The sequence below is a fragment of the Barbus barbus genome (assembly GCF_936440315.1).
Source record: "Barbus barbus genome assembly, chromosome: 22".
In the NCBI taxonomy this organism is placed as follows: domain Eukaryota; kingdom Metazoa; phylum Chordata; class Actinopteri; order Cypriniformes; family Cyprinidae; genus Barbus; species Barbus barbus.
In genome coordinates this window covers 21448884-21460817 of record NC_136750.1, presented here as the reverse complement: position 1 = coordinate 21460817, position 11934 = coordinate 21448884, and the positions used below count along the sequence as shown (strand labels likewise).

General features: G+C 41.7%; 1 protein-coding gene across 5 annotated transcripts in view; it reads right to left on the bottom strand.

The window, feature by feature from the left end:
- Positions 1 to 869: 869 nt before the first annotated feature.
- LOC306888407 (zinc finger protein ZFPM1-like) overlaps positions 870 to 11934 on the bottom strand; it is a 76546-nt gene continuing 65481 nt past the window's right edge. For 2 of the 5 annotated variants that reach the window (XR_013785742.1, XR_013785743.1), the window contains 6 exons: positions 8437 to 8539; positions 8131 to 8349; positions 6116 to 6346; positions 5764 to 5991; positions 1052 to 5351; positions 870 to 966 (listed from right to left, as the gene is read on the bottom strand). Coding sequence is in view for 3 of the 5 variants with exons in the window: in XM_079446679.1 (XP_079302805.1) it covers positions 2983 to 5351; positions 5764 to 5991; positions 6116 to 6346; positions 8131 to 8349; positions 8437 to 8539 (3150 nt within the window). In the remaining 2 variants the exon portion in view is untranslated. Of the gene's footprint in view, positions 5352 to 5763; positions 5992 to 6115; positions 6347 to 8130; positions 8350 to 8436; positions 8540 to 11934 lie in introns of all 5 variants that reach the window. The other 3 variants (XM_079446677.1, XM_079446678.1, XM_079446679.1) reach the window with 2 other exon arrangements.

Genomic DNA, 11934 nt, shown 5'->3' with positions numbered 1-11934 from the left:
CAAGAAAGCTTTGCTTTATTCAGATAATTACAGCTCGGGTTTAGTGAGTGTGCTGTAAAAGCATGCAGCCTCTGGAATGGCTGCGTGAGCAATACTTTTAAATCAAGGCGGCTTGACGAAACGCACAATAATGGCCAAAGAGTGGGGGGAAATGAGTAATAATTCACCTTGTACAACAACCTTCAGTCTGTGAATGTAAATATTGACATGAACTTGCTTGTAAGCTGTCTGTAGTGTAGAACAGAACATCATTTCAACACTGATATGTGCTTCCTGTTAGCCGACATAAAAACTGTATTAGAAAGATCCCTCAAAACTGTTCCCTTTTGTATATATATATATATATATATATATATATATATATATATATATAAAAAAAAATTCAAGGGCTGATTTTTGGACCGTCTATGCTGTTCTTTTCCATGCAACTGAAGTGGATAGAGATTTTTCTACTGCCCTGTTCTAAAAAGCACAATAAAGCACATTCAACGGCAAGATAGTCAGTTAATAACGACTCAAATTATACATACATTAAATTATGGTTTCAAAAGATTTGTAATGGGCTTTTATTTGCTTTTGTGGAACTTCACAGTAAAAAAAAAAAAAAAAAAAAAACACTTTAGAAAAAGCAGTCTGGATATTCTTTTTAATAAATATTTGTACTTAAAAAAAAAAAAAAAAAAGTTATTAAATGGCCCAATTTTTTGTGCAAACTATCGTTTTGATTGTTATTCTCATACACATAAAAGTTAAATACGCCACCAATACAAACACATTGTGTGTCAAACGGTTGAGCCAAAGAGAAAAATAAATAAATCACTTCATAAAAAAACAATGTTATGCAAAGTTCCCAGAACGCAGAATGAGAAGAAGAGTACGACAAGTTCTCTTGCACTTTGAATGTCCTTCTGGACTCTTTATTTCCCATGCATAGTTTTGACAAGTGTGTAGTGGAACTTTTTGTAACTGAAAAAAGAAAACAGAAGAAAAACGTTGACATTCATTATTTTTCCATCAACATTTTTAATTATTCACAAAGTATTATAATTACCTTTCATTTGTTTTAGAATGTTCTAAATTCACGATTAAGTCCTTCGGGGATAGGTTTGGACGAGGAAAAGTGCTGTAAAAACATAAATACATACAAAAAAGCTTCTAAAACTAAAACATTCAGCATTTTTTGTACAACACAGTGCAATAGAAAAGGGATCTGGAAAGGTCAAAGGTTTTCAGCACTGGTCTTTTGGACTTGCGACAGTCACTAAATGATAAAACAATGGAATTGTAAACGCCTCTGTGTGAGTTCACAACGGGTGCAGCACCGTTTCAAACCATCAACAGCATAGAGAAATTTAAACTGTTCTCATTTGCACTCGTTCCTGTTCTTACCGCAGAGACGACTGAGGTTGCTTTTTTGTAACACAGGAAATGGGAAACACCACTGGTAACATACACAAAGTCCACTTAGTGGGGGAGAGTGACGAGCATTGTGGATGCAAGTGACCCGTTGTTTCAGACATATTGACGAGAGTCTTTGTTAAGGCTTTGCCAAGGTAGCCTGCACAGGAGGATAGATTGCATGACGCTGTTCTTTTCAACATAGACGCACATGTAAAGGAGCATAAAACATCACTGAGTCATCATTGAGAATGCAAAATTGAAAGGGAGAGAGAAACAGAGCGAACGAGAGAAGGACAAGAGCGACACTGGGTTGCCAGTTTAAGAAAGAAGCAATACGAGCAATGAGTCAGTTTCAAATTCTCTTGCTTTCAGTGGCCTTCAACATCATTCAGCAGTGTGCAAGACATTGATGTGAATCTATTCTATGCTATACTTCATTTCAAGGTTAAAACGAAAAAGAAACAAAGACCAAACAAACATGCTTTTCTTTGCATGTCCATGATGGTTCGTCTAGAGTACAGATGGCACTTTTTCAGTAGGTCAAAAGGGTTATGGATTTGAATCAGTAAAAGTTTTGCATTCGGTAAGGTGAGCTGGTGACTAGAGACAACAAACATCTTACACTGTTCGAAATCCAAACCCTAAAACCCCAAGACAGTCCTTAGATCCATAATGCACATCCATCTGATGGAAAATGTCTGTCTGGAAGCAACGACCAAATACTGAGACAGTACAGTGTGTGCCGTCTTCTCCCTTACTAGACCAACACTTACAGAATTTCCTCTCAAGTCCAAATGATCAAGGCAAAAAATTCAAATATGACACATCTTCATATGCAAGAACCAAGAAAAACACCACACTGAAGATTGAAATGGTTCCTTTTGACAGTATGAAAACAAAAACAAAGTCTTTCTATTAAAAGAAACTAGGTAGTATTTAACTCACATGAAATGCTTGAGGATGATAGATGATAAATAGTTTCTTCACATTTTTTATCATTCATAAACTTTCATCTTGAACTGGTAACCAGATGACACCAATTTCAACTGGGTTACTCAGTTTTTACTCTTTTTTTCAGTGTCAGAGTCAGTGTATTGACAAAAATCTGAAGACCAGGTTCTATAAAGACCTCCACTAGGGGTCAGAATTAACCCCAAATCAGCGATTTATAACAAAACAAAAATGGCTCAGTCGAACAATCTTTTACCAATATACAATGCCATCGTTGATTAAAATGAACATAAAAACTTAGGAGTGATTAAAACAGCATTTTCAAAGCTAATTAAAGGGCAAGATGTTATTTCCTTCAGCATATTTTTAAACTTACAGATGAAAGAAGTGGATGAGGGAATAGGTCAGTGGGGCACATTCTTTGTGCAGATAGTCTCATCTCTTAGTGTAATACAAACTTGACCCATAACGTGTAATAAGTTACAATAGTAACAACACCAGATAACGCGGTCGGCACGAAGACGTCCGTATCTGGCTAGTAACAGTCCCGCTATCATGCTCTGGCCGGGCAGTGCCGTGATTGGCACTTCTATGCATGAGAGGAATGGCAGAATTGACTGGGTAGAGGGCTCACTTGACATGTTCGGCACTGTGAGAGGAACAGTAGTATTTTTTGTGTGCAATGAAAGTGGAGAGGCTGCTGAATTTGATGTTGCACAGCCGGCAGTAGCGGGTGTTCCCGTTCTGCAGAGGAGAGGCGAGGGGTGTTTTAGGCGTGGACAGAGTTGCGTGGACGTGGCTTACAGCAAGGCCAGCCTTTTCAGGGAGGAGTGGGGGTAATGGGGTGTGGCCTAGCTGCCCCACCTCTCTTAGTGCTTCAGGCACAGGTGACACAGTTACTCCTGTAGGTGAGAGGGCAGGGGGTGCGGTTTTCGGAGAACCAGACCCCACAGACTGGGGTTCTAGCGGACTTCCATTAAGCACAGGTGAGGAAGGAGATGTTGCTTCCACCTTGATGCTCCGGCCATTCACACTGTCCTTACGGTGCCGAGGGCTTGGTTTTTTAGGAGGGGTGAGAGGAACTCCTTCCCGTGGGCTAAGGCTAGGACTAGGACTGACTCCAGAGGACTGCATTGACTCAGGATGTTGTTGTAGTGTGAGCACCAGACCATGAGTCGTTTTAAAATGCTCCATCAGATCACAGGTCAGCAGTCTGTTGGGAGGGCAATAAGGACACACAACTGGGGAGGTGCTGGGGGTCTTTGGTCCCTGCATATGTGGAGGAGTGGATTCAGAGCCAGGTAGAGCAGATGGATGCAGAACCGCTGCAGTTTTGTCCGTCTGAAGCCCTTTGGCATCAGGATGCACGTCCACTGCTCGGTTCTTTGGGGAAGTGGAAGCAGGTCTCTTCAACCGGGTAAACTGTTCCAAAGTGTGTGGTTGCAGGGTTGTTGCAGGGCAGTAGTAGGTCTTGTGGGCTAGGTAGTTCTCGATGCTGTTGAAGCTAATGCTGCAGGCGGTGCACTTGTGGTAGTCAGTAAGGGGCAGAGCTGGAATGCTGCCCCCTCTCTGGCTCTCTCTTAGTCTGGGTCTTTTACTCAAGTCGATGGGTCCATCACCTTCAGGACTTGAGCTGCGTGTTGGGGTGGATACTTGGGGCAATGGAGGAACGGAAGGGCCCTCTTGTTTCACCCCCAGACTTGTTGCTGCTGGCAAAGCAGTGGCATTGGCCAAAGCCTCAGTTTGAGCCATGTGGATCTCATACATTTTCTTGCGCTTGCGTGTGCGGATAGGTTGGGGAAGGAAGGCGGCCTTACTAGAATTGGCCCGCTGGTTGGAGGGATCATGCCTCGAGGCACAGTAGAACCGTTTGTGGACAATGTAGTTATCGTGGCGGCTGAATCGAATGTTGCAGGCCTGACAGAAGGTGCGAGTGGGATCATCGTCTTGGTCTTCAGCAGAGCCACTAGGACTCTGGCTACCCTCGCTGGCCTGCCCTCCCCCAGCTCCCTCTCCCTCTGAGGATGACGAGCAAGTGGCCTCTTTCAGCCCTGGATCCTCAGTTTTCACCTCCACTAACTTGGGCTCCGAGGCCGTGCCTCCTGGGGCAGGGTCAGGGTAGCTAGGAGAGGCTGAAGCCGCGCGGCTGACCGGTCTGGCCTGGGGTGAAGCAGCATGAGCGGCAGGAGGAGCAGCTGATGTGACCGCCCCTTCCTTCATTAGACCCGCTGCCTCACCTTGCTGATGCCTGCCGGAGCAGTAAAGCCTCTTGTGGACGTAGAAGTTGTTGATGTTGTTGAAGGTGATGTCACATTCAAAGCAAGTGGCTCCTTTGTGAACGCTAGCAGGAGAGCCTGGTGGGTAGAAGCTCTGCTGTCCAGCTGCTGGTCCTTGTCCCTGTTTAAGCCTACTGTGTACCATCTCAGACATTTTTGCCAGGATCTCAGACGCTTGTGGCATTATGGCAGCCTCAGAATTGAACATGTACTGCGGTAAGAACACTGCACCTCCAGGGAGAACCGAACCGCCAGTTCCAGGGTGTGCAGGACTGGAACCTGGAGTGGGACTGGCTGGCTCTGTCTTAACCGCCACCACCGTGGGGCTCTTAGGTGAAGTAGAATGAGATGAGCTTGCCTCCACAGCATTTCCTTGAGGACTGCCTGCCTGTTCTTCTTCCTTTGAGTCATTTTCGTAGTCTGAATGTGGCTCCTCTTTGATTTTGAGTTGGTTGAGGGGACTGCAGCCTTGAGAGGCCGAGCTGCCATTGGCTCCTGGGCTGGAGGAGTCCGGTCGGGGCACACAGGCAGCAGGCTCCTTCTCTTGCAGCTCTGGAAGCTCAGAGGAAGGAGGACTGCTCTCGCGAGGCACAGGGCTCCTCTCAGCTGGATCCCTCACTTCCAGGTGTGTGTGGACATGCTGCTGAAGTAGGGCAGGTGTGTCGGCAGAGAAGCCGCACACTTGACATTTCAGAACAATGCCAGAGTCTCCTGGACTCAAGCCTGTCACAAAAAAAAGAAATGGCAGACATTCAGATACAGGGCGACTCCTTTAAATTTTATTATTAAGAATACTTGTCTAAAATATTTTTTAAAGGTAAAATCAGCAGATCTTATGAATAGTTCCGACAAAGTTGTAAAGGCAGGATTTCATGCGTGAGTATACTGTGTAAACATGTAATTGATTTACTGACATGATTTGAACAAACTGTTGTATGAATAAAATGTATTCACTTATTTTGATAGTTCTTTCTAAATAAATTTTTCTAAACTAACATGCTTGAGAAATTTCATAAAAAAAAAAAAGGAAATTTAAAGAATTACTAAAAGTATGAGGTAACAATATGCAGCATTAAGACTAAGTTAGCTCTGGATTTGTTTGTGATCTGCAGACTTCAGATATTAGAGCTGTTACCTGCAGCCAAAGGCAGTTTGGGTGAGTACACCTCATTGTGAGAGCCAGGCTGACAAACCATGTGACTGGTGACCAGGTGGCTATACAGGATGTCTCTCGTTGTGGAGATGAAACTACAACCGTGACACACACCATTTAGTGAGTCTGTGTGAACCTTCAAGTGCCGCTCACAGTTCGCCTTAGTGGTGAAAGCCGACAGGCAAATCAAACACACAAATGGACGTTCTCCTGGAGACACATTAAGAGACAAAGACATACTTACTTACAAATCAGTCATAACGGATAATTCCCTATTTCACAGTTACTAATGCAAGCGTGCCCATTTCATAAAAAAAAAAAAAAAGGAACTCACCGCTGTGCGTTCTCATGTGAATCTCCAGAGAGCTGGCACTGGGGCAGCTTTTGTTGCACTGTGGGAATGGACACAGCCTCTCGTTAGGATACGAATCTTTAGGCTTGTCCTGTGGAGGAGAGGCCGATGTCTGCTGCTTCTGTCGGCTTGCGCAGTAGTACATAAGATGGGCCTGGAGATTTCTCTCACTCCTGTACCAAATCCCACAGTCTTTGCAAGGGAAAATGTCTTCTGCACACACAAACACACAAAATACAAGTAAGAACAAAGCTAACAAACTATTTATATCTTGAAAGGATAATCAGTTATCAGAGAGAGAGGGTTTAGAGAAGGATATCCACTCATTTCTTGGTGTTGCATATTTTTGTGCTTTGTGTGTACAGACAATACATGGATTATGCAAATAAAAACTATTTAGAAAACTCATACTTAACAGACAACAGTAATGTTTTTTTCTGATATGCTATTATCCCATTTATTCTGATACATTTCATGAATTTAATCATAAGTGGGATGTTCAATGTTTAGTAATGCACTCTCTGCATATATAACCACACGCAAACATAATACACACACAATTATAAATCAGAAAAAAGCAATCAGTATTGTTCCATCATCTCCACGGCAACGAAAACAGTGAGGTTGTGATATGTGCAAGAGTGTGTGTGCATGTAATCGGGACGATCTGGTGTCAGGGCACATGCTGAACAGGCTATATTTGACAACGACCCTCACATCCCAATTATCCGTTTACTTGCAGCCCAGCTAATGCAGTGGGAAGCACAAAGTTGGGCTGATCGTGTTTTACCCTTTAGTCTTATTTACAGTGATTATTCATGTCTTCATCATGGCATGTCCATGTCCACGCCCACTCTTCATGCAGTTTAGCAGTGGAGAGGGCTGTACCAGCCAATTAACTCTGCAGCTGTTGGAACTGACAAAGCACTGCCACCTACTGACGATGAGCATGCATGACAAGCAACTTAAAGGTGAAAGGTATGTCATTTTCCCACTTTAAAATACTTTTGCATTGAAAATCCTGTTCTGTTTAATGGCTGAACTAAGGTCTTTTTCATTCTAAATCCTTTTTGCAACATCTAGCAACTTAAAAAATGCAAACAAATATGTATCCTACACAATTTCAAATTTTGTCTCATTCCCAAATCAAATGTACAGTGATTCTTTTAATTAACATGTAAGAAACATACAAAACTATATTGATCAGTGACTGTGTATAAAATGTATTATTTTAAAATTATATTTCTTAAGTGTTAATATACACAAAATCGTTCAAAAGTTTGGGGTTCTAAAAGTTTAAACATTTCTAAAATAAGTATCTTATGCTCACCAAGGCTGCATTAAAAATACAGTAAACTTTAATATTGTGAAATATTATCATTTAAAATAACTGCTGTTTTAATAATAATGAAAAAACATTGAAAACAGTTGTGCTGCTTAATATTTTTGTGGACACTGATTATTTGATGAATAGAAAGTTTAAAAGATTAGCATTTGAAATAGTAAGACTTTTACATTGCTACAAAAGATTAGTCATTTCTGATGAATTTAACGCATCCTTGCTGAATAAAAGTATTCATTTCTTCTTACAAAAAAAGAAAATAATTTTACTGACCCCAAACTTATGAATACCAAAGTATTTTAAATATGTGTGTGGTACTGAAAGATTACCATATTCATATACCATGGTATATAAATGGTTCATAAATATGTAATGATCATGGTACATGTCCATTATAACAGTGTTAAAAGAATATTGTCATGTAATATATAGTAATAATGGTACTTTTTGTGGAAGCAGAACCGTGGGAAGAACTTTTAATGTCCCAAAAAACAAACAAACATGAACATTCATTTTACTCCAAGTACTATGCGTCATGAGTTTCGCACATATGCACAAACACGGCCCACCATCCCTAATCACAGATGTAAACACACTCATAAAAATGCTAGAAAATGTATAGACATGTTATGTTTATCAGCAAGCAGTGACTCACTATTAACGACAGCAGTTGCTAAAATGGCAGCCATGCCAGCCTGTTGAGGGAGGAGCTGGATCTCAGAGTGCAGAGCAGCGGGGTACGCAGGCTCCTCCTTCACTCGCACGCTCTGGGTCTGAGTCCCCGCCAACTGATCCGCAGTGGAGCAGGACAGCGTTGCAAGAAGTGCATCTCCACTGGACAGCTCCTGCGTCAGCTTACAGAATAACGCTCCTCCTGTAAAACAAACAGTCACAGTTAGAGTCTCCATCTAATACCGTAGTGGATGTGAAAGGTGCATGTGGGAATGTTTTGGTGTTGTACCCTGATTGTAGATGGTGCAGTTTGACTCTGTGGGGTTGGAGGTCACAGGAATCCTTTTGAGCCAGCAGTCTGCCTCCTCACACTCCAGAGACATGACAGGCCTCTAAACACACACAAAGGGAAAGAGAAACAATGTCAGCTGTGCAATTTCAAAAGAACACCGACAGATTTAGAGCAACACTTCCAGCAGATTTAACACAGAGGTTATACAAAAGACACTGTTATAATAAAACGAAAGGTTAAGATTTCTCATTGCCTGAGTGCTATTTTTAAGATGCAAGATCAGTTTTAAAATACAATTTAACATTAACAGAATGCGGTAAAGAAACAAAATATAATAAATATAAAAGTAAAACCACATTTTAATTTAAAAAATCTAAAATATGTTTTCTGTTATAACATTTTATTATGTTTAAATTAATATTAGCTTAAGACTATATATAGAATAACCTTACAGTATCTCACAGAAGTGAGTACACCCCTCACATTTTTGTAAATATTTTATTATATCTTTTCATGTGACAACACTGAAGAAATGACACTTTGCTACAATGTAAAGTAGTGAGTGTACAGCTTGTATAACAGTGTAAATTTGCTGTCCCCTCAAAATAACTCAACACACAGCCATTAATGTCTAAACCGCTGGCCACAAAAGTGAGTACACCCCTAAGTGAAAATGTCCAAATTGGGCCCAAAGTGTCAATATGTTGTGTGGCCACCATTATTTTCCAGCACTGCCTTAAACCTCTTGGGCATGGAGTTCACCAGAGCTTCACAGGTTGCCACTGGAGTCCTCTTCCACTCCTCCATGACCACATCACGGAGCTGGTGGATGTTAGAGATCTTGCGCTCCTCCACCTTCCGTTTGAGGATGCCCCACAGATGCTCAATAGGGTTTAGGTCTGGAGACATGCTTGGCCAGTCCATCACCTTTACCCTCAGCTTCTTTAGCAAGGCAGTGGTCATCTTGGAGGTGTGTTTGGGGTCGTTATCATGTTGGATGTGTTTGGGGTCGTTATCATGTAGGCCCAGTCTCTGCTTCAGTATGTCACAGTACATGTTGGCATTCATAGTTCCCTCAATGAACTGTAGCTCCCCAGTGCCGGCAGCACTCATGCAGCCCCAGACCATGACACTCCCACCACCATGCTTGACTGTAGGCAAGACGCACTTGTCTTTGTATTCCTCACCTGGTTGCCGCCACACACGCTTGACACCATCTGAACCAAATAATTTTATCTTGGTCTCATCATGGTTCCAGTAATCCATGTCCTTAGTCTGCTTGTCTTCAGCAAACTGTTTGCGGGCTTTCTTGTGCATCATCTTTAGAAGAGGCTTCCTTCTGGGACGACAGCCATGCAGACCAATTTGAGGCAGTGTGCGGCGTATGGTCTGAGCACTGACAGGCTGAACCCCCACCCCTTCAACCTCTGCAGCAATGCTGGCAGCATTCATACGTCTATGTCCCAAACACAACCTCTGAATATGACGCTGAGCACGTGCACTCAACTTCTTTGGTCGACCATGGCGAGGCCTGTTCTGAGTGGAACCTGTCCTGTTAAACCGCTGTATGGTCTTGGCCACCGTGCTGCAGCTCAGTTTCAGGGTCTTGGCAAGCTTCTTATACCCTACGCCATCTTTATGTAGAGCAACAATTCTTTTTTTCAGATTTTCAGAGAGTTCTTTGCCATGAGGTGCCAAGTTGAACTTCCAGTGACTAGTATGAGAGAGTGAGAGCGATAACACCAAATTTAACACACCTGCTCCCCATTCACACCTGAGACCTTGTAACACTAATGAATCACATGACACCGGGGAGAGAAAATGGCTAATTGGGCCCAATTTGGACATTTTCACTTAGGGGTGTACTCACTTTTGTGGCCAGTGGTTTAGACATTAATGGCTGTGTGTTGAGTTATTTTGAGGGGACAGCAAATTTACACTGTTATACAAGCTGTACACTCACTACTCTACATTGTAGTAAAGTGTAATTTCTTCAGTGTTGTCACATGAAAAGATATAATAAAATATTTACAAAAATGTGAGGGGTGTACTCACTTCTGTGAGACTGTAGCTTTTTTAATTGGTCTTGCCTTTAAAATAGACAATACTTATTCTACAGCATAGTATACACTCATTTCTGGCTTTCTATGGATTGTTAACACTTTAGCCACTGAAAAACTCTTATTGGTTGAACATTACTAATTGTCCTCAGTTCACATAAATTTTCTGCTGTCTATACACTACAAAACTGCTTTTGAATGGCACTTTTCAAGAGACAACCACCTGTTTATCAGTGAGAGACACTGTGACATTTTTATTCAGCTTAAGAAATGGCTTTATGTTATGTTCAAAGAAATACAAATAGCACATTCACATTTAATCCCTTCTTCCTGATACCGTGCCATTAAAATTCAGCATCCAGCATGCCTCTTTTAACTGTCAATATCATATAACCAGAACTAGACTTCCTGACCAATAAGTAGTTTTGAATAATTTTGCTTCTAACCACAGGAATTAAAAGGGAAAATAAGGACAAATACATCCTAGTATAGGGGACTGGGTAGAAGTTGGACACACACACACACACACACACACAAAAAACATGGAAAACCCCCAAGAAAAACCTGAGTGTTGGAAAGGGGATATCATGTGGGTATAGCAGATCCATTCCAACTGAACATTTTCAGTAAAGTTTCCGATGTATGCAAAGGCAAGCTGGCAAATATCTGAATAAACACACCTGGACTTTTTCACATAAGCGTTTCATTGTTTAGCTGAAGCATAAGTTACTAGGTTTAATGGGAAACACACCTGATTCAACGTCAGATTTTACAGAAAAAATCTCACTCACACAATAACCTGCTGAATGACTTAAAAGTCTGTCCCAATCAAACCACAATAAAAGCATTGTATTGGAGCTGATAACAGGCTGTATATAAACTAAAAAGGTTGTTTTTTTTTAGGTTCAAATTCACAAAATTGATTGACTGATCCATTCCACTAGGTGGCAGCATTTCTGCAGGGCCAGTTCAACAACAGCCTCATATTTAAGAAAAGCTTCCCACTCTTTCATTCTACACAAAGTTAAAGACATGCCCTTGGGGAGACTAGTCCTTCTATCCCTGACATCCTACCAAATCAACTTTAAAGACAGGAGAAAATGAAAAGACATTAGTTCAACTGTGTAAAGGAGGATAAAAAGCCACCAGTCGAGAGGATGAGGGGAAGAGATGGGCCGCAGAGGAGGACAGCTGAAGGGTTTCTTTCTAATTCTGTCTGTTCTTGCCTGGAGATACAGTCCGTATTGTATTTCATGGGGAACTAGTGCTGATAAGGAGATAGGGCTCCTTTTGTTTTAATTTGAAACCCAATGCTGGAGCCGTCTGTGGCATAAGTGCTGCGTGCTTCTGCTAATTTGTTTCAGATTCATTTAACACGACTCTACTTTAAGCTTCACAAAAGGAGAGGGCAGCAGTGGTCAGCCTTTGACAAAAC